The sequence below is a fragment of the Bidens hawaiensis genome, unplaced genomic scaffold (assembly GCF_021521415.1).
Source record: "Bidens hawaiensis isolate Kalapana, Puna unplaced genomic scaffold, B.hawaiensis_p1.1 tig00009159_1, whole genome shotgun sequence".
In the NCBI taxonomy this organism is placed as follows: domain Eukaryota; kingdom Viridiplantae; phylum Streptophyta; class Magnoliopsida; order Asterales; family Asteraceae; genus Bidens; species Bidens hawaiensis.
Genome location: NW_027491673.1, coordinates 823,258 through 845,677, shown reverse-complemented (window position 1 = coordinate 845,677; position 22,420 = coordinate 823,258). Strand labels below are relative to the sequence as shown.

General features: G+C 34.1%; 1 protein-coding gene across 1 annotated transcript; it reads right to left on the bottom strand.

The window, feature by feature from the left end:
- Positions 1-15,759: 15,759 nt before the first annotated feature.
- Positions 15,760-17,405, bottom strand: LOC143531402 (cationic peroxidase 1-like). The gene is made up of 4 exons (XM_077026710.1): positions 17,146-17,405; positions 16,490-16,681; positions 16,234-16,399; positions 15,760-16,145 (listed from the first exon to the last, which is right to left on the bottom strand). Exons 1-4 carry the CDS (start codon positions 17,368-17,370, stop codon positions 15,763-15,765), a joined length of 966 nt encoding a protein of 321 aa, XP_076882825.1. The 5' UTR covers positions 17,371-17,405; the 3' UTR covers positions 15,760-15,762.
- Between the last annotated feature and the right edge of the window lie 5,015 nt (positions 17,406-22,420).

Below are 22,420 nucleotides of genomic sequence, written 5' to 3'. Positions count from 1 at the left end.
AATCCGAGCCATCGGATATCATAGTACTTCGTCATGCCAAGCTCTAACTTTGTTCACCTGCAAAATGTAAGAAAATACGTCAGCAACGAATGCTGGTGAACACGCTGACGCAAAAATAACTCTTTTACTTTATTACCCCTCGAGACTACGCCTGCCTCGGCCCAACGTGGCTTAGGAATAAAAAAGTCAAATAACACATTATAAATATGAGCCTCTACGCTAGGTCACCTCAGCAAACACCGCAGCGTTCGACTTAGTTAAGTACCCGTAAATATACACATAAGGTCGTACTCCCTGCAGGAGAGCGTCCTACGACCAAGGGTGGTGCGATCATGCCCATACATCGCATAGTACCACCTATGTAAGGATCCAGACATACGTATACCACAGCCTGAGGGCTAGGTTCATACCCTTTATTTATAACGGTTTTAGGAACACATAGTTCCTTGTAAACAATTTCAAATAACATGTTTGACTCATTTTTAAATAAGTGAAATTTTGGGGGCGTATTCACCTTGTCTCTTTAGTATCGGCTTCACTCACCGTCCAAGGGTCTTTCCCTTTCTTTATCTCGCACCTATAGTACGAGTATAAATATTTATTAGTCGGATACACGATCCGGCTAAAGACCTTTAGTCTTATATCTCAATCCTCGATTGAACCTTTAGTTCAATTCTTATTTACTTGAAAACCTTTAGTTTAAAAGTAAATTATAAATCTTTAGTTTATATAGAAACCCGACGTTTCTTCTTCTCCAATAAACGTAATCTTTTTATTTTATTATTTAAGAATACTCTTTATTCAATAAATAATATTTCATAACAAAGTATATTTACATATATACTTACACACATATATATGTTATCACAATATTCATAATCATACTTTCATTCGTTTCTTTGTTATGCTTTCTTTTCTTTTCTTTTATCGAGGTATCGAGTATAACCTCAACTTAAGGCTTAAGCCTTGAATATAATATTCAATTATATTGAATTCATCATTACGCCTAACCTTAATGGCGTATAGAAACTCTAGAGAATTGAGCAGCACTTCGACGCCGCTTTACTTTTCTCTATCAACTTTGATATGCCGACTTCAACACACGTCGGCACGTCTTTCGGGACTCTTTGCCATAACAATGCCTTCTTTGATGAATAGGGTGGAGGGTGGCACAAACTTCGAGGAAACGGTGTACACAAACAAGAGATCGGGGCACGCTTATCGAGGCAAATCGTTTATATGATTTTCGGTTTTAGAGAGAAGCTAGTGAGAAGTGAGAGCTGTGGTTTTAGTGTGCAGAAATGGAATGCCCATGGTCGCTATTTATAGACCTCAAATTGGCTTCCATCGCGCTACGCGATAGGTCCCTGGGCAGGCCTATCGCGTATCGCGATATAGGCTTGATGACGCAGAGGGTAGGTCTGCCACGTGTCGACACGTAGAAGTCACCGCTCCACGTGGCGACACGTGGCGGCAGTGTTGCCACGTGGTGACACGTGGCACCACATAGTGCCACCGTGTGCCACGTGGCACACGTGTCACAATGTGTCAGGTACCCCATCGCGATACGCGATGGGGTTCTCCTCTGACTAATCGCGTAGCGCGATGGGTCAGGAAATCAGATTTTTCGTTTAAACCCTCATCTTTGAAATTTGGCAAATTTAGTGCCTAGACTTGGGAAAGTTGATACTTTGAACTCAAAATTTTTATGATGTTACAAAATTAAAATTCCATACTAATATAATTTAAAAAAAGTACAAGAATTGAAGGAAAGAAAAAACAATAATTAAAAAAAAACACTAAACCTTTCATCTCCAATGTTTCGCGATATTTATTTTTCTTCTAAAACCGCTTCTTTAACCGACTCAGGCAAGTCATCGATGGATTCACACATGAAGTCAGTTATCAACACTTACTTTCATTGATCTTGGTAGACCTTTCCTTGTATTGACTTATGAAGTCAGTTATCACTTTTATCAAGTCCGGACCTTTCTTTTGCGATCATAATCATCATCGGCTTGCAATATGATACGAGTGTTTGATATTTGGCGTCGAAAGAACTTGTGTACGTGTTAGAATCCAATGTATTCATTCGTTTAGACGACTGCATCTTCAAAATATCGGCTCCTATTTCAAGAACGGATATGCATTTCATATGAGTCCTTAAAACCTCTCACGCCTTTACATGTGTACAACTTTTTTTTGTTGTGTTCCTTTTTATACTCGGTGAGTAACGACGAAAATATATTCTTCTTGTCTTGACCACTTCTTCGACAACTGTGTGTTCCTTCCTATACTTGGTGGCAACCGTTTGCTGAAAATACAATTGAATTTATTTACTATTCCGAGCAAATCTTTCCACCTTAAATTAACTTGATGAGCAGTGCGTTCAGTTGAACCAGGTTGCTGACGTGTGTGAATATATATATAAAAATCTAAGTAAAAGTTCCACACAAATCGGGTTTATAATAGGTTTTCACCTACAACTAAACCACACACGAAAGGCAAGTGTACCTATCGTTTGTAATAAAGTGTCGGTAAGAACCGAGTACCAATCCATGGACACGACAATTTTCTAGTAATAAATCTTTGTAAATGACCAACCGAACAAGTAAATCTTAAGTTGAATTTTTAATTAACTAAATTTGCATACAATGAAAATAAGCAAGTAAAAACACGAGAATATAATCAATCCAACAAACTACCTAGACATGAATCCACTCTACTAATATGATAAAATAGCAATAATATGGTAAAACATCATGAATCTAAACATAAATACTAGATTACAATAAAGCAACCTAATACTAGCAAATAATCATCATGATGGGTTTTCAATCAAGAGATAAACATAGACTAACTTGTTTTTCAAAACAACAAAGTCTCATAATCAAAGGAAAGCTAGCATGAACAACATTCTAACCACCTAAGATTATACTAAAGTAGCCAAATTCATGAAATTAATATAAACTTATGAAACTTTAACTTGCAAGTCATCACCAAGTCAAGAATCATAACAACACTCATCAATTTTCCAATATTAAGTGTAGAGTTTCATACTCATCAATAATTATATAACCAAGTTAATTTTTACTAGTCAATCCTGTAACATCCCCAAAATTTCGATCCAAAATTGACAACTTAGGAAAGTTGAGAGATCAAAAATAATCTCAAAGACAAGTCATAAAAAATATTAAATAAGAAAATATAAGAAAAATAAGAAAGTAAAAATACTTCCTAAGTTAAGTATTCCCATATGAAGGAAAATAATAAAACTTCATTCCACATTGAAAGATGTAAGAAAATGGAAGCATTCCACTAAGGTATAAATAAGGAAGATGGAGTCCATCCCACATGGAAAGTGGTAAAGAAAATGGAAGCTCTTTATAAGAAAAAGATTTTCCATAATAATATTCGTTTATGAATATCATGCACCAAGTGGTCCTAGTGGAGCGTGCGTAGCACCTGACGCGCACGGGCTCGGGCTCGGGCGAGGACGAGGACGAGGATGAAGGCGACGGCGAAGGCGAAGGGCGTTGGGCGCAATGTGGCGCTTTGATGGCGCACTTTCCACTTCGCACGCTCTCATCGTCACGAGCCGCCTTAGTATTTTTGGACAACGAGATTTAGACCTAGAATGACAAGCTATCAAAGACGAGGGACTAAAAGTGAAAAATATTTTCCAGGGATCCATCGCGCTACGCGATGAGTCCAAGAAGACGGCCATCGCGTACCGCGATGGGACGTGATGACTCAGGGACACGTGTCACGCTCTGGTGACACGTGGCAGAAATCTACCCGGTCGTGATACGCGACGGTGTTGAAAAAGGGGACCCATCGCGTACCGCGATGGGATCCAAAATTGGCTATAAAAGGGGAGCCTCACGGCTCATTCCCTCACACCCACATCCACTCTCTCTCTCTCTCTCTCTCTAGATTTACACTCTCTACCTCGGTTTGCGTGCCGAACACCGTTTTGCGTGCCACCGACCCGACAATAATTACCTCGTAATCCGTGCCAAATACCTGGTGTTTTCCTTGAAGTGCGTGCCACCCAAAGATAACCCTAAATTTCGTCTTGAAGTACGTGCACGACCCGGCGACACCTACACATTGCCTCGATTTGCGCGCCAATGAAGGTTGATCAAGAATGTCTCGATAAACGTGCGTATAGAGTAGAAGTGATGCCCGTATAAGCAATATCTAACTCCGAATACCCGTGCGAGGTAAGGGGTTCTGCCTAAGTTATTATTTTATTATTATAAATGGCTTAGACCATAGTCGAGGGTATATGACTAAGAAATTCAGTTTCTTTATGACTTTTCTTAAGCGAAGGTTATAGTCAAAAATAGTATTTCTTTATGACTAAGAAATATAATACAATAGATTATAATTATGAAATTAATATTTCTTTTTGAAGAAGAAATTCAGTTTAGACGTTTCTTTCTGAAGAATAAATGTAACATATAATTGGTAAATAAAGAAAAGGACTAAAGGTCATAATGTTTTATAAAAAAATGATTTTATCAAGGTTGAAGTTATACCAAAATAGACTAAAGGTTTAAAGCTAAATCGATGATCTAGTTATTTATACAAATGTTATTCTCGTGCTATAGGTCCGAGGTAACAAAACAAGAAGCAGAAATCAGAAAACAGGAATCAGTATCAGAAACTGATTATAAACAGAAAATGTGAATACGCCCCAAACCTTTTATAACGAGTCAGAATGTTTGCATAGGATTTACGAATCCTTAAAAACTTTGTGTACAATAATAAGAAATGGACACTCTAATTAAGAGTATACTTGTGTCTGGATCCATTCATACATGGTGACTCGGCATTTCCCCGAGGCCATGCATATCATCAACATGCCTCTGAAGGTCTACGGAACTGTTCTGAGAAATGATATTGTGTATATAATTAATTGTACATGGTACTTAGGGTAATTTGATCCCAATGTAGTTGGGTGCCTAATGAGTAGTCACAAATGTATTATTGTTGGTTTCACAAAGGTATTGAAAAGATATTTTAGAGTCAGCGTTATTCACCAGCTTTGTGCTGACGTATTTTCCCACCCATGTTATAGGGAAACAAGAAAGGTTAGAACAAACAAGCAAGAAGGAATAGAAGATTGGAGTTATAGTCATTAGATGCTATATGATGGCTCAGATATTTTATTTGAAAATATTATAAAAAGAGTTATGTTTTATAAAGAAATGTATTTGAATTATCAAGCGGGTATTTAAACCCGAGTTTTTAATAAGTTTTCAATATAATAATATTTTAAAGACTTCTGTTATAAACCGCAACTCTGATTTATTTACAAAATTAAGGTACCGACTTGTGGTCACACGCCTAGGCCCCAAGTGAGGGTGTGACAATTCCTAACTTAGTAATGTAAACAAAGATTTCATGAACATTCAAAGTTTACAAACAAACATCTAGAACATAGTTTTCCAACATGAATGCCTAACACCATCAAGCATGAACACCATCAATATCAACTTATAAATTCAACCATATTCTTGAAAGAAAACCACTTTACCAAAATCATGCATAGATAATATATCACATTAATAAGAGTTTTAACATTGTCTAGATAGCAAAAGTAATTAGCCCATAAGGCTTAATACAACTACAATCAAACTAGAAATAAGCTTACAAAACATGTTCAAGAATAAAGGAATGAAAACTAAGATCAAGCAAGGATTGAAGAATGGAATGATGGATCTTGAGGATGGTGGAAGCCTTCAAACTCTCAAGGAACACAAAAACTAATTTTCAAGGGTTGAGAGAGAATCACCAAGGCTCCACCCACCAAAATAAAGTGAAAATAAGTGTTTATAAGCTCCTGGTCAAAGTGCATGATCATGCACAAAAAAGTACATGGTCGTGCACTATTTTGGGCAAGTCAAACTTTCACTTTCGGCGGCTCAGAGTTGCAGGTTCCAAATGCGACATTCGTCAAAGTCGGGCCTCGAGTTGTTTTCCTGTTGTAAACTTTTACTTTGTAAAACCGACACAACATTTTTAGAACTTTATTTAAATTATTATATAATAATATTTTAGACCTCGATCATAAATAAAACGATGTTTGTCACATTTTAGGGTCGTTAAGAAAAACATAACGGGTCCAAACTGATTTTCGTAAAGTTATTATTAGTTTTAAGAACCTTTGAACTCATTTTAAACTTTGATTGAACTTGAGGGGCATTTTATGTAAATACGTAACATATATTTAAACTTAAAAGACCTAACCATAACCACAAAACCATCAGCCGCCTCCCCCCCATCATCTTGCAGTCGATTTCTGGTGCCGTTTCCGGCGTCCGGCGAGGAACTTCGGCGACCCCAGCCACCTCCGCCGCTGCCTCCGGTCACCACCTCCGGCGAACACCACCACCTCCGGTAACCCTCACACCCATAATCTCCTCGTAATTCCGGCGAGCCTCCAACACCACAACTCCCTCTCCGTCTCTCTATCTCTCTCGCGCCGTCTCTCTCTCTCAGCCATTCTCTCTTTAAAAATCAAGATCCAAGAAGATTACTCCATCATATTTCTGTGCAAGACTCAAGTGTGAAGCAAGATCAAGCATATTAATCCTCATCCAAACCGGATCTAGCTCGTGTAAGGAGAAAAAGGTAAGATCTATAAAGTTTGGATCTTGGCCTTGATACGGTGTTAGAACCTAGAACTCTTATCATTTGGCTTGGAAAATTGATAAAAAGGTGGTTCAAACAAGTTTAGTTCGGCTTAAAATATGGTAGAATGTGAGATTGGATTCGGTATAATTGTAAAGTGTCCAACTTTATTTTAAATTCTTCGGATAGGAAGAAATCTAAAAAAAGATGGTTTTTCATTTGAAATTGCTGAAGTGTGAAACTTAAGAATCAGTTTTAGCTAGTTTTACAATAAATGGAATTATGTGTAGTGATGCATATCATTTAAATATTGGACCTTATAATCGGTCAAATATTGGAGCTGCACTCAAATTATTGTAAGACTTAGAAAATCATATTCTAAAAATGGAATAACGATTTGGACCTGCAAGGTTGTTAGAGCCAAATAGATATGGCATAAATAATTATTTGGAGTAAGTTTCCACTAACAAATCAAGTGGGTCCAGCTTGTTTTGTGAAGAAAAAATATAATGGAGGTAAGCTGGGTTGCACTCAAGTAATAATAATATTGTCGATAGAACATGAAAACAGGATGCGTAAACCGGATCACCCATAAATTTGGACCGTCTAGATCCACCCATACATGGATACGGGTCTGCACTGTTGGGCTAAATTCTGGGCTTTTGGCTAGAAACCATTTAAATAGTGGGTTTAGAATTAATATTAAGATCTTCATTCTCTAACTATTATTAATAATAATTATGGTTATTATTTTTTACCGTCATTATCTTACATATATATATATATATATATATATATCTAACATATCTTTTTGGAATTATTATTATCATTACTATTGTTATCATTAATAATATTATTATAAACTTTATTATCAATTCTTTCTTTTTATAAAACCGAACTCTTAAATTAAGCTCGTCTTGTTTTTATTTAATATTGGTTTAGTTATTTAAAAGTCCCAATAAAATGATATTATTTTTATTCTAATTATTAGTTAAGTACGAGTCTCTAATCATTAACAAACTAACCGATAACTCGATTTAACAACCGAACCTCCTCGTTCAATGTTTCCAATATAGTTTCATTATGGTTTCAAGTTCATTAATATATATTACATTATTCATTTTAGCTAAGGTGTTTATCGTTTCAAGTTGGATCTGTTCGTTTACCATTTGAGCTTCATTTATTTATCTATTTATTTCTCGGTTCATCAATCGAGGTGAGTACTTTCATACCCCTTTTTCCATCTTTCATTTTGGGGTGACATTTCATACTTATCAAACTAAATGCTTTATATACTTGAATCTTAAACCCACAAACGTGATTGTATACCTTACTTGAATAATTGCTCGATTTGGTGTTCTATGCTTACATGCTTATAGGCTTATGTGTTTATCGCTTTTGGATGGTTGAACTATAAATCCTAGACCATTTGGCTACCCCTCATGGCAAGGTGTCGTTAACGTAATGCAATTAACGATAACTATTAAATCCTAGACTACTTGGCAACCCCTTGTAGCCAGGTGGTGCTAATGTGTTTAGCAACTGTCTATAAAATCCTAAACTATTTGACAACCCCTTATAGTTGGGTGTCGCTAACTTGTTAGCGATAACTATTTTATCCAAATTTATAGCTTTTATTTATTGTTTTGCATACAAGTTTTGTGGATCTTTATTACTATATACTTATATGCTTAAACTTATGAATTGCTCACCAACCTTTGTGTTGACAAACTTTATTTTATGAAATGTTACAGGTTTGACTTTTGTTGACTCGAGGACTTGATGAAAACGTTACAAAGACTATTAGGGTATTAGTAAAACGAATAATATAATTGTTACTTGTATCAATTTGTTCGTGCGAACGAGATGTGTTGATTACTGATTTGTTGAAAAAAATGAGTTGAATAAATATTGTCACTTTAAATGGTGTCTTGTGTATTTGTCCAATCACGTTGCACCCCGGCATGTTCCGCCGCTTTTGGTCGGGGTGTGTGCATGATCATGCACAAAAAGTGCATGGTCGTGCACTATTTTGGGTAAGTCAAACTTTCACTTTCGGCGGCTCAGAGTTGCAGGTTCCAAAATAGTGCACGGTCATGCACAAAGAGTGCATGGTTGTGCATTTCGGCACTAACTAGTGCACTTTCAAAATTAATGTGTCTTGTCCTCGGCATCGGATAGTACACAGGCCCGTGCCCTCGAAAGTGCATGATGGTGCACAAAAAGTGCATGATGGTGTAGTTTCACTTTTGGAACGATAGTAGATGTGCACGGGTTCCAATAAAGTGGCACCGTCATGCACATAAGGCGCATGATGGTGCCATTTCAGAGCATGGTCATGCACTTTGGCACGGTATCAGATGTGCACGGGTTCCGATAAAGGTGCACAATCATACCCATAAAGTGCATGATGGTGCAGTTGCTCAGCATGGCCATACACTTCCTTAGCATGGCCATACACTTGCTATCTGCATGGTCATGCACTTTTTAAGCATGGTCATGCATTTTGGCAGATTCTTGATTTTTGTTCGAAAAACGCTATCTTTTCATCGTTTTGTCGTCGGGCGGGCGCCCGGACCTGCAAATTCATAAATAACTCAAATAAGTACCGAATACAACGAATTTGCATGGAGTTTTACCAAAATAAGAGGATACTTTGATGCTAAAAGGTGTACACTTTGTGTTACATCAGTTGCGTGGCGAAGTGACCAAAGATGGTTTTCCAAAACGAGTCGAGTTTTTTTTCTCATCATTCGAGTCCTCTGATATTGTGCACCAAGCCCAACTAACGAGACATCTTCAAGCTCAGACCATGGTTTCGACTTCATTAATATCTAATTTCACTCATTTTCTTATGATGTTACTTACATGTATGTAGGTTGGTTGTATTTATGTCTTTGCTACACACATTCAAACCTACCTACACACATATACATGCGTACCTACACACATTCAAACCTAATTACACACATACAAACGTACCGAGCCACATTCAAACCTACATACCTACACACATACAAACATACATACACATATACAAAAATACGTACATACGCACCTACACAATAAGAAAGGGAGTGAAATTATGGATTAATGGAGTTACACATTCACTTCTCGCTGTAAAAAAATTTCTGAAATGATCCAATACCTATATATATATATATATATATTTATATATATATATATAATAACACACACAACACAGGCGACGAAAACACCCCCCCCCCCCCCCTATCGCCCAGTTTGTCGCCTGGGGGGGGGGGTTCCATGTCAAAATCGCCCCTCATCGCCCTTAAACGTTGCATATAGACAAAACATATAATATTGGTGATTTGAGAGGCCGAATATTACAATTTTTTTTAGCTAAATGATGTCCATATGTCTTTACATCAACAACGCGTTTAGAAGGTGACTTGGTCCAAAATATCTATATTGTAACTCGCACGTCTATTTCATGGTACTACTTAATAATCATTTCCAATTATAAAAAGAATGAAAAAGGTGATACGCCAGCTATTAGTATTTTCCTGTACATACAGTCATACACAATTAACGTTTGTTGACTTAATAGTAACCCTTTTTATTGACGAATACACACATTGTACTCTATACGTATCCTATTTCTAAAATCTTAAAATCGCCAAAATCTGTGTTTTGCGATATTAGAACGTACAACCCCTTGGTTGTGGAATATACCGTTTACCAATAATGTGTCCTTTGGTACAAATATTTCGTTTACGTTGACATATATTTAAACCAAACAAAAAAAATAATTAAATGTGTCATATTGTTTTTAACTATTCAATTCAATATATTTGTCCTCCATGAACATCCAGATGATGAGGCACCTCTCCTTTATTGAGGGGTCGATGCTTAAAATCATTGAATCATTGATAGCTAAGAGAGATAGATTGAAAACTAAAAAAGAAAAGCTCTTTAGTATTTAATAATTGTATATTATATATATTAAACTTGTATAATACACTAGTTTTCTAACGTATAATAATATAAAGAGAGAAATAATTTTGCATAATATTAATACTTTTGACAATGTACTTAAGTACTTTAGTATCGTAATGGTGTACTTAAGTCTTGTAATTGTGGACGCGAAATCACACAGATATTATTTAGGGTAAATAACAAAAAAACCCGACATACTTTATGTTTTTCTTATATAAGTTAATAGTTTTTACGTAAATTACCCTTATAATAGGTAAACTACAAAAAAAAGGTACAAATAACGTGTTCCTTTAAATTCCACATCGTTTCATGCACAAAAAGATTGCAAGTTGCAACTAATGATCGCCTCTATTGTCCACACGTTTTGGATAAATAGGTCCTGAATATGATGTGAACTAGGTAGAGTAGTTTTACAATGTTCGGAAGAAAGTTTTTTGATATCACATAATTGATATTTTGCAACCTTTTATTGTGTACAATGGTTGGATAACAAGTAATCAAAAACGATTAGTGGGGGTGATTCATGTTAGGCGAATCTCATACTTTAGTTATAGGAAAAAACAGTTTAAGGATCAAATACAAATAATTCTTAACATGAAAATAATATACATTAATTTGTTGTTATTATTATGTTTTTTTATAAATGTTTGTTGTTTTTTTTGTTTGTGTTTTTTGATTTCCAATTATAAGATGTTATAAGTATTTTTTGATTTACATTTTGTTGTTATTGTTAGGTTTTTTCTTATGTTATTATAAGTATTTGTTGTTATTATTTTGTTGCTAATTTTGATTCTTTTGTTGTTACTGTTAGAGTTTTTTCTTTGTTATTATAAAACATCGGTTAAGTAGATTGGCATTGTAGTTGATAATGTTTCATATGTTCTCATTTTTTGGTAGTTTAGTTTCATACGTTTTGATGTTAAAATCATTTTGTACATGAACCTTCTTCGGAAAAGAACATACCGCACTAAAGACCATACAAAATCTTGTGATGGCCATATCAAATAGTGTTCTCGGTTAATACGGCGAATGTTCTATATAATTATGCATCAAATATTATAATCTTTTAAAATTGATACGTTAAAGTGTTAAGTAAAATATTATTATTATTTTTTTTGCTATAAAGTAATTATTATTCTTATCTTTTTTACTTTTTACTATAAATAAATTATTTAAGTTTTGGGTTATCATAACTAATATATACTTGTTTGATTTCTTAAGGGTGTTAGTAAACGCACATCTTTCAACTATTTTTTCTAACCAAATGGATATGATTTTACCTACAGAATATCCTTTGCCAATATAAAATTCTAATTATTATTTTGACATTTTCTTGCATACCCTCTCAGTCGAAGCAGTTCCAGGATGTTGAGATTGTCCCAAAAATCATCAAATAGTCCGCATGAAATGCCACTGATGAAGATGTTCGCTATTTGGTAGTATGATGGAGTACAGGATTACCGGCAAGATAAATGACACTCATGCTGATATGGTTCGAGCTTGAGATTTGGATCCAACATACTTGGATGACAGAATTAGCTAGCTACACTCCGTCATTCTGCTTCGGCACTAGACCGGGAAATAGTAGGATGTTGAGCGTCATGTACCGTTGCAACGCCGCAATCAGCATGGGTATAAGCTACTAAGAACTAGTCGAGGACTTTGTGTTGTTTAACCCGTGAAATAGAGACTGATTCGGAAATTAAGTCATGTTTCTGTTCTTGAACTCTCATATCATAAAGTAGTTTCATACTCATGTTTGGTTCCCAAAATATTTTATTTTTAGTTATATAATTTACGGTCTTGGTGGTGGTTAATAATATAGTTATATAGGTATGGATTGTTTGCAGGAAAGGAACTTAGAGAGGGGATCTTGACAAAAATGCACCACCACTATTAGGGGTGGTTCGTGCAACAGCGAAAACAAGTTAAGGCTTTAGGTCCAAATCCAAAAAAAAAAACATTATATATAAATATATTATAATAGTAAAGCAGTGGCGGACCCAGGATTTTTTGCCAATGGGGTCCCATATTTTCGATGTTCAAATTTTTCGGGTCGGTCGTTGTTCAGGTCGGGTCGAGGCGAAGAACATAATAAAAAACAATATCATAATAAAACTTTCTTTTCAATCATCACTACCTGAACAGGTCAAAATGGGTCGGGTTGACACATAAACACTTTGTTTTCCCTTTCTTAAACATTTTTGAGATAGAACCTAGATCCACCCTTTCATAAGCATGTGTTGAAAACCATTAACTTAAACTAGTGAAAAATAAAACTGATATTTTAAAGTGTTTAAATGTTTCTAAAGAAAACCATGCATAAAGTTGAAAACAATGATATGTATTTTAGAGGTGTTTGAATGTTTCCAAAGTTATCATTGCAACATTAGCAATCAAATGATTGATTAACACTAAAAATTAACACAAAAAACCAAAAACTGAGCCTTGTAAGACTTGATCCCATGACCTTTCAAAGATAAAACAAGGGACTTTCCACCAGACCACATCAACATTAATAGTATGGGTTCCAAGTATTAAATCTTATGGGGTCCTCAAAAAATTTAATATACCGCTTTTAATAAATTTTTAAAAAACATTGGTGTCCCGGAACCCCGATCCACACTATGTGGGTCCGCCCCTGTAGTAAAGTAAACTCAAAATAATGTATTTGTGTGGTGACAGTATAAGATATGAGTTCAAAACTTGTAATAAGCAAAAAAAAATTCTTAACAATTATCATGAAAATGCCACAAAATCTTGTTTCGATTTAGGCCTCCAGATTCTTTAAGCCGGCCCTGACCACCATCAATGTTGATACGATCCATCCACCGCGGCCCGACCCGTAACCGGAGATTTACACCGCACCCATGTTTATTTTAGTCATGCATCCATGTTTCCCATTCAGTTAGATAAAGTAGTGGGTGTCTTTTATTTCTGTTACATTGTAGCCTATAAAAAGGCATTTGATATTCAATAATGAACAGAAAATTGCAGCCAAATGTCTTATATATTTTAGTTTGTTTCTTAATTTTATTCGGAGACCTCTAATCTCGAATTTGGCTCTATGGCTCTATCAAATGTCGTCAAGCATCTTCAATTCAGTGATTGTTGGTGAGGGAATGCAGAATTGGTAAAAAAAATAAAAATTGCTGGATAAATTAGTGTGACGTGATTTGATTTGATTAAATTAGTGTATTTGAAACTGGTATGCTGACTAGGTAAACCACACTCCTTTTTAGATTGCAAGTCTGTTTTGATTATAATCTAATAGGCAAGCCCAATTAATAGACATGTGCTTTTGATTCCCATAATTCTTTAGTCGTTTTGCATATGAAGCCCTCTGGGAAGCACGGGAATATTAAAATACTTATGTTTGAACTTAATTTTCTCATTTTATAAGTCCAACATGTAACAACAATAATAATCGTAGTCAGTAAATCACACAAATAACAAAATCTATTGGTAGCGTTTGAGAATGGTGTAATATAGGCAAACCAGATAAAGAGGCTGCTTCCAGAAACACCTCCGACTCCAATATAAATCCAACATTTATATTATATAAAGCAAAGTCAAATTACATAGCCATGTTCAGTTGGTAGCTTCTTATGACAAACAAAATACTCACACTAACTTTTGTCATTTGCTTTCTGCCAACTTGTTACAATGTGACTTTGTCCAAATTTTAATAAATTAAATCCAACGACTAGTGGCGGTAGCCTTTGATATCAGTTTTAATATTTGATCATTCAAATATATGATGCTACCATTAATTAATAAATGTCAAATATGTCAAATTATGTGTAATAAATTGTTTGTTAATGTTTAAACACTGACTGGAACTTCTTTATAGTCTCATAATCATATTAAAACTATAATGTTAAAAATATTTTCGCATTTTGAATATCATGATGATACAGTTGTTAATGTGGATCACGCTAGTTTCTTATATATATATTAAGCATTTGTTTGTTTTATATGTAAATGATCAGAAATGATGAGAGTGGCAAATATGTAAATAATAGACTTTGATCCATTTCAATAACAAGCATGATACGGGTGATCAGGCAATCGCATATGGAGTCGAATTGAATCAACAGAGCATGTCAAATCAATTGCACAAATTGAATATTTTTATAAACATGCGAAATCAATAGAAAAACTGAAGAAACTGAGTTTGTTAATGGTGTGATGTCAATGACTAAAAGAGACAAACATATTGTTAAGTAAACATAAAATTACTAGAGTAATTGTGATTAATATGTAGAGTAATATTGTGTTTCAGTAATTACTCTAATTATTTTTAACTAGTCTTTATTTTTGTAAATAGAAAAAAGTAACCAGAGTAAGTGCTCTATAGTAATTATTTTTATAATTTGAATAATTATTTTTTATAAATAAAGTAATTATTTTTATAACTACAAAAAATTTAAGTGTGTATGCTATAACTAAAAGATCGCATTTTGACACATCTTTTTAGCAAATTGTGGAGGATGGGTATAGAATTTATCGGCGTCAAGACACCATTAATGAAGCTGTATGGTTTCTTGTCATGAACGCTTTCGAAAATGCACAAAATGAAGCTATGAACTCGAGAACTTGTGACTATTTTTGCAAATCTTTGTCTGTTAATGGAATCACTGGTGAACAATCATGATGCTCGACATGGTAGTGACAATTTGTTTCCATAGGGGATCTAACTGGTCACATACGTTAGTTCTCATAAACATCCAAAATTGTAACGACGACTCTCATTCAGTTTATGATGATATTAATGGGTACTAAATATCGTACTATATGTATAGGTTCGGTATCGGTATGGTAATGATATTCAGGAAAAAGAATCTTATGACTTATCCCTAGTAAATACACACCTTGGCTTGTGGGGATGCAACTGTAAAGTTGAAGTCCATTAGCCTTTAGACCGATGAGTTTTATGTCCACAACTAAAATGTAATATTGTACCATTTTTAATATACATTCAAAACAAATTGAAAGAAAACTCACAAAAATATGCAAAAAGTCCATTAATTTTAACAACTTGCACAAATTACAACTTCAATGATTCGCAAGACAATAACAAAACATATGAAAGTGAAAAAGAAAAATATTATTTGTTGAACCACTAATCGTATTTAAGCATCTCATGACGACTTGAGGTTAATTTGTTCTTCTGCAATCGGTCCTAACTTGACCGCTTGAGCCGGTTAAAGGGCCTAGGTTGCTCATCTTCACCATTGCACTTGCAAAGTCACGGAAGAAAGTACTTGGGTTCGAACTATAAGTCCTCACCTGCGCATCAGCAGAACCTCCATTGAATAACTCTTGGTCTGAATGCAATAACCCCCTTTGGTTAATCAAATCACTAAAGTATCTATTGTCGAAAGATGTAGCGGTAGAATCTAGTGGTGAAAGATTGTTGTCACCACCACTCGAAGGACAATTTGGTCTCAAAGACGTCGCAAAAGATGCATTTATGTTGTTTTCATTGTAGAGACGAGTACGAAACGTCGTGCATCTTGCTTGACCAATTGTATGAGCTCCTGCATATATACACACGGTAATGAATACTGATGTCATCAGTTGGCCAATTGTAGGATTTATGAAAGTTCATCTATTAAAGTTACTCACCTGAAAGAGCTATCATTTCATTAGCAGTAAAACCTTGGTTTGAAAAGGATGAAATAAGGGCACTAAGACTCGAAGTTGGTGATGGAAGGTTAGAGTTTGCAGTACTTAAGCTGGCTGTTGTTGAGTCTCTTCTTCCAAATACCACATTCCAACCAGGCCCACCAAGCTGAAAGTTTAAAAATATATTAATAAAATCCATTTAAAGAACAAATCTGAATTGTTTGAAATCATTTCATTTTTTATTTATTTAACTTACAGCCACAACAGAGTCTCTAGCAGCCGCAGATAATATATCAGCACAAGAAACAACACCGGGGCACCGGCTCTCCAGTTGGGTTTTAATAGTATCAATGACGTTGAATCCTCTAATTGAATTGCTGTTTGGACCTGCTGTTTTTTCTCCTGTAAAATTTGCCGTGTCGTCCAGCAACACCGAAGCATCACATCCCTATTAAAAAAAAAAAAACTCTTATTTTCGGCTTACTGAAAAGAAAATATATCAAAACAACTTTTGGTCACGTGTATCAATCAAGTATTGTGGATATAGTAAGTTAGAAAAGCTAGTAACGACGTTGATACTAAATTTAATCATTGAAATACACATATGATGTTTCAAAGTCAACAAGCAAACACCGTGAGAGAAGACAATAATGTATTCAAACTTCAAAGTCAAATATAACTTCGAAACAACATTCTCCAATTAAATATTAAGTAAGCAACCAACCCAATAGGATTGGGTTCCAGAGCCAATAGTTGGCATGCAAAAGTGTATAAACCTTTATTACTTTATTTCTACTTAAAAATGTGTATAAGCTGGTTAGATTTATACGTGTACATAAATGCAATAATTTTAAGATTTTAAATTTGAGTAAAAACACAAGGAAGAGTGGAGTTAAAAGGTTCAAGACTTGCATTAACAAAGCAATCATGGAAATGAAGACGAAGCAACGACGCTCCCATGCGAGCTTCATTTGACACGGCTTTATTCACAGCTCTTGTTATAATAGAACGGAAATTTGGGCACGTTCTAGCATAGAAATTGGCAGATAGTTGACCAGAAGTGGTTCCAGAAAAAATCAATAAACATAACAGAAAAGTCGAAAGCTTAAACAACGAAAGAAAGGTTGATAAAGCCATGCGTATGCAATTTTAACAAGTGATAGATTTGGAGAATGAAGTGTTAGTCGTGAATATGAAGTGCTTATGCATCATCTATATATAGGGATATTGTTGGTAAGAGGGAATGTGAAAAATACCAAGTCAATGGTGAGATTGCATAAACAATATGCAAGCAGTATCAATCAATCACCTACTCCTCCATTACACGGTCTCTATTCCTTGGTAGTCTTCTTTTGCCATTTTCTAAGTTTTATAGGGTAAAATATATAAATTCATATATTGATTAAACCGTTAAAACGGAATAAATTTTCGTCTTTGGTTAAGTTTCATAAGTGAAAATGACGAAATAGAGTTGATTTGCTTTGTAAAAAAGCAGATTTTATTAGTTATAGACCCGGTTAAAAAACCAGACTCCAATATTTGTTTGTCAAATAGTAAGAGTTGGTTGTGCAAGGCTATATATGCTAACATATACGATTTAGAATTACATGACAACCAAATTATTATCTGGGTCTGGTAACTTGTTAGTCTGTCTTTTACAAAGCAAACATATTCTACTATTTTTATGTACGCGTTTGTTGTAGTGATCGATGACATCAAGAAAGAAGAGTTTTAGATCCTCATATGCATGCGTAAATGGTGATTACTAAACAAACGTATTTACTTAGATCTCATTAATAGCAACACTAATGGTAGAGTTTGAGTAGGATGTGATGATGATAAACCTTATGTTTACCCTGGGGATAGAGAAACGGCTCCACTAAGAACCCGGCACCAAAAAACATTTTCTATCTTTCACTGTTTTATTATTATTATTATTATTATTATTATTATGCTGCACAGAACCTAGTATAGCAAAACAAGTACTACGAAATAATCACTACAAATACACATAGCATAGAAGATCATAGCCAACAATCATACAAGAGTACTTAAATATACAATAAAAGTGCATATAGGCCAGGTCCCTCTCTAACTTCTCGATCTAAATAAAATGGATCGAAAACACGATATATGTGGCCGAAACACCTAAATCAAGAGAATATATTATGCAAATTATAGGTTCCGTGATCAAAGAACAAGAAAATAAAGATTTATCGGACAAGCACTTCTTGAAATTAGATACACGAGAAGTGTTGTGAACACCACTAAGTTGCTGCAGAAGATACAATTTATAGGCCAGCATACCAATTATTTCTGTTACTTCAATGGTCCTAGATATCTCGGATTAAAGAAAGACTGTTTTAACTGTTCAAACGGCGCGTCTAAAGATAATCATAGACAGGGTTATGATCAATTGGTTAGACAACCTATTTAACCATTAGACAAACCACCAAATATTAATATTATGATTGGCTCGTCTAAAATGACACATCTCATCTAAAATCAATTTTTTCATAAAGTCAATAACCTCTAGTTTGACGGACCATCTAATCATGTGACGGTCCGTCTAAAGGTCAAATTTATTATTTAAGGGAAATTAAGTTTAAAACCTGATAACCAAACTTAACATGTTTATACAAGGTTTGAAACGATCAAATTACCAGGCCCAACAAGGTATGCAGCTAGATCATTCGATGATCTAGATATTTATATGAACCTATCATTATTAGGTTAAACGATAATCAAGAAATCAGAAAGATCGAGATTAACCATAAGTTCACAAAGAGAATGTCTTACCTTTTTAAGAACATGAATACACTATCAATTAATATCTCAACGGAATAAACGATAATCAATAACATATACAATTAAAAAGATCTCGCTTTTATTAGACATTTGATAATATATATAATTTGCTTTTATATCAACAACGCGTTTGTAGTGTGATTCAGACATTGATAGTGTAAAATCCACGAATATTCATGGTACTCCTTACTTAATAATATTCTCCAATAAATAAACGAAAAGCGATATCCAGCTTTTACTATATTACAATGTACAGAAAATTAATGTTTATTGACTTTAATACTTTATTAAACCGACAAGATATTATATTATATTCAAAAAATTATTTGAAATGTGACATAATGTATTTATTATTAATTATTAATAAAATAATAAAACAAAGAAAATTTATATGATATAAATCAACTGGACGGCAATGATATAGTCACCAGTTGTTGAGATGAAACACTCATAAGCAAAGCTTTAAGGGGGGGGGGCCGGGGGGGGGGGGGGTGAGAAGAGGTTTCTACCCTTTTTTACGCTTATAGCTTTAAAATTTAGCCCATATATTTTTGATAAATATAGCCCATAATTTCCGATAATATTTATGGGTTCATTAGTGGTAATATTTTTTTGATAGTCCAAATCGTACCAACTAAAAAAATATTTTTTTTTGATTTATTTCCTTTATTTGAAAAAACTAATGATTTTTTAATGTATAAAACTTAATAACATATTCTTATATTTCTTCTCCTTTTATTTAAAAGGTCAAATTCAACCACCGAAAACACCCAAAAACTTCATTTATAAAAATTCTTAGAATATCCCATTATAAGATATTCCAAATTTGTCATTTTAAAATTGTTTTTTCAAATGTGTTTCTCTTCTAATGCATCGTTGGCGATTTGTTAGGTAGTCCCGCCGACGAGTTAGCTAACACATAGTTAACAATGTGTTAACCTCTAAACTCATAGTTAAAGATGCGGTTAGCCTTTTGTTTGTTTTTTTAATATCATATTATCACAACTAGTTTTTCTTATATTTGGTTTCCTATTATAACATTTAATATATAAAATTGTATATAATTTCGAATATATCGTTGAGACGTTATTTTTATCTACGGACCTACATAAACTTACTCAAAACCGAGCGGTGTTAAATTAATATCGAAATGTTCAATTAAATTTGACCTGACATGTTTTTATAAAAAAGTTATGTCAACATATAGATAAAAAAACGTCTCAACAGTAAATTCGAAATTATATAAAATTTTATATATTAAAAGTTATGAAAGAAAACCAAATATAAGTAAATTTAGTTATGATAATATAATATTAAAAAAATAAACAACTGGCTTAACACAACTTTGACCATGTGTTTGGAGACCTAACACATCGTTAACTATGTGTTTGAAGGCCTAATACATCGTTAATCATGTGTTAGCTAACTCGTCAGCAGGACTACCTAACACATCGCCGACGATGTGTTAGAAGATGGACAATTCTGGAAAAACATTTTTAAGAGGATTAATTTAGAATATATCACCATAAATAAGTTATTTTTGAAATTTTCCCATTTATAAATGGTTGTTCAAGTCTCACTTGTGGTTTCCTTCAGAGCATTCTCAACCTGTCCCGTGTAATTATGCCGGGGGGGGGGGGGGGGGGGTTGGGGGATTTATATATTATAGGGTGAGTTTATGAGTGTAAATCATAGTATGGAGTAGAAATGTAGTTATTTTTAGTAAATTTGGAAAATTTATTTGCTCATATTTATTTCTTAATATTTGTTGAATTGGTTGTTAGTAGAGGTGAGAGAAAACTATAATGATAAATATATAAAAGAATATTAGTTAGTTGAATAGAAGAAGAAAATATAGTGTTTTGTATAGTATAGTAATAAAAATAAATACGAGGGATGAGATAAGAATGTTCTGATGCAAAAATAATAATAATAATAATAATAAAATAAAATGCTCTGATGCAGTAAGTGGATAGTGGCCCATCAACTATCAAATAACCGTTAAAAAAGTAAATAAATCTATTGTATGATGTATACAAGTCTTGTAGTGGTGGACAAGAAAACAGACAATTATTATTATTTAGTAACTTGAATATTTATATATTTTAATAATCCGCCGTGCATGTATGGTATCATTTTTTGGAACGATCAACTAAATAACGTCAGGTATTTCGTACCCGACTCACATTGGCTAAAGGTCGCCTGAGTTGGCCATGAGTCCGGACGAACGAAACCCCTAGCGGTCACCTATTAAGAGATTTCCCAGATAAAACACGACCCTCACGCCGGCCAAACGACACGACAACGAGGAGCCGGTAAAACCGGGTGAGATCAGAACTCGAACCCTGATAAGCTAGAGTCATCCCTTATATCTCTCATATAAATTGATGATAGTGATGTCTGAATCTCCTAACTCTCACTAGTAAAATAAGTGCTCTACCATTGAGTCACATTAAACTTATATTGCGTGTATAATATCTAACTTTTCAAATTCATCTACTCTTGTTTACTTTTTTTAGTTTTCATCGATGCATTTTAAATTATTAAGGAGAATTATTTTTTTTAATTTATCAATTCATTTTTTAAATCTTAGTTGACCGATTCTTTATAGTTTTTTGTAATAACAAATAGGTTGAATAGTAGACGTAATTAAGTTGAGTTAAACATTTGACTAATTATATATGCAAGTGTAGTTGTACGTGTCATTAGAAGAGCATGTCTTGATTTATAACAAAAATAACAAAATTAGTTGTTGCGTGGTGCAATGAATTCAATTTTGTAAATTATGAATAAGATTGTGTAGTTTGAGTATGCAAACAAAACACAAGTATTCAAGATTTTTATTTTTATGTTAGATTTTTATAAATGTGTTAAAGTCATAATTTACCCCTTTAAAATTTTGACACCTATACCTATGAAATTTCGAGACTGACAACACTAACATTAACCAAAACCCATCGGGTGACATCGTTTAACAGTTGTTAAATTGGAGTGCTGTCATCATTATTATTTTTTGGATCAGATGGTCTGTTTTTTAGAAAATATAGATGCCATGGTTTGAGATAAAAGTGTGTCGATTGAGTTGAGAGTGAAATGGTTTTAAAATGAAACAAGACTTGACAGATAAATAGAAGAATAAAAAACAATCAAAACTGGTTTCAAACTCTCGCAGATGAAAGCATACAACACTTAAGCGGAACATCAACGACAACGTGAACACCTACACTAAATCGAAAAAATATATGTGAACGCTCCGAACATGTGTCAGCACACGTACGACTTAAGATTAAAGAGGCACATATACGGTTGATATCGGTTTAGGTTCATACAGGTACTGACGCTAAGCAAAATACGGGCGTTGTGGTGGAAAATTTGGTCG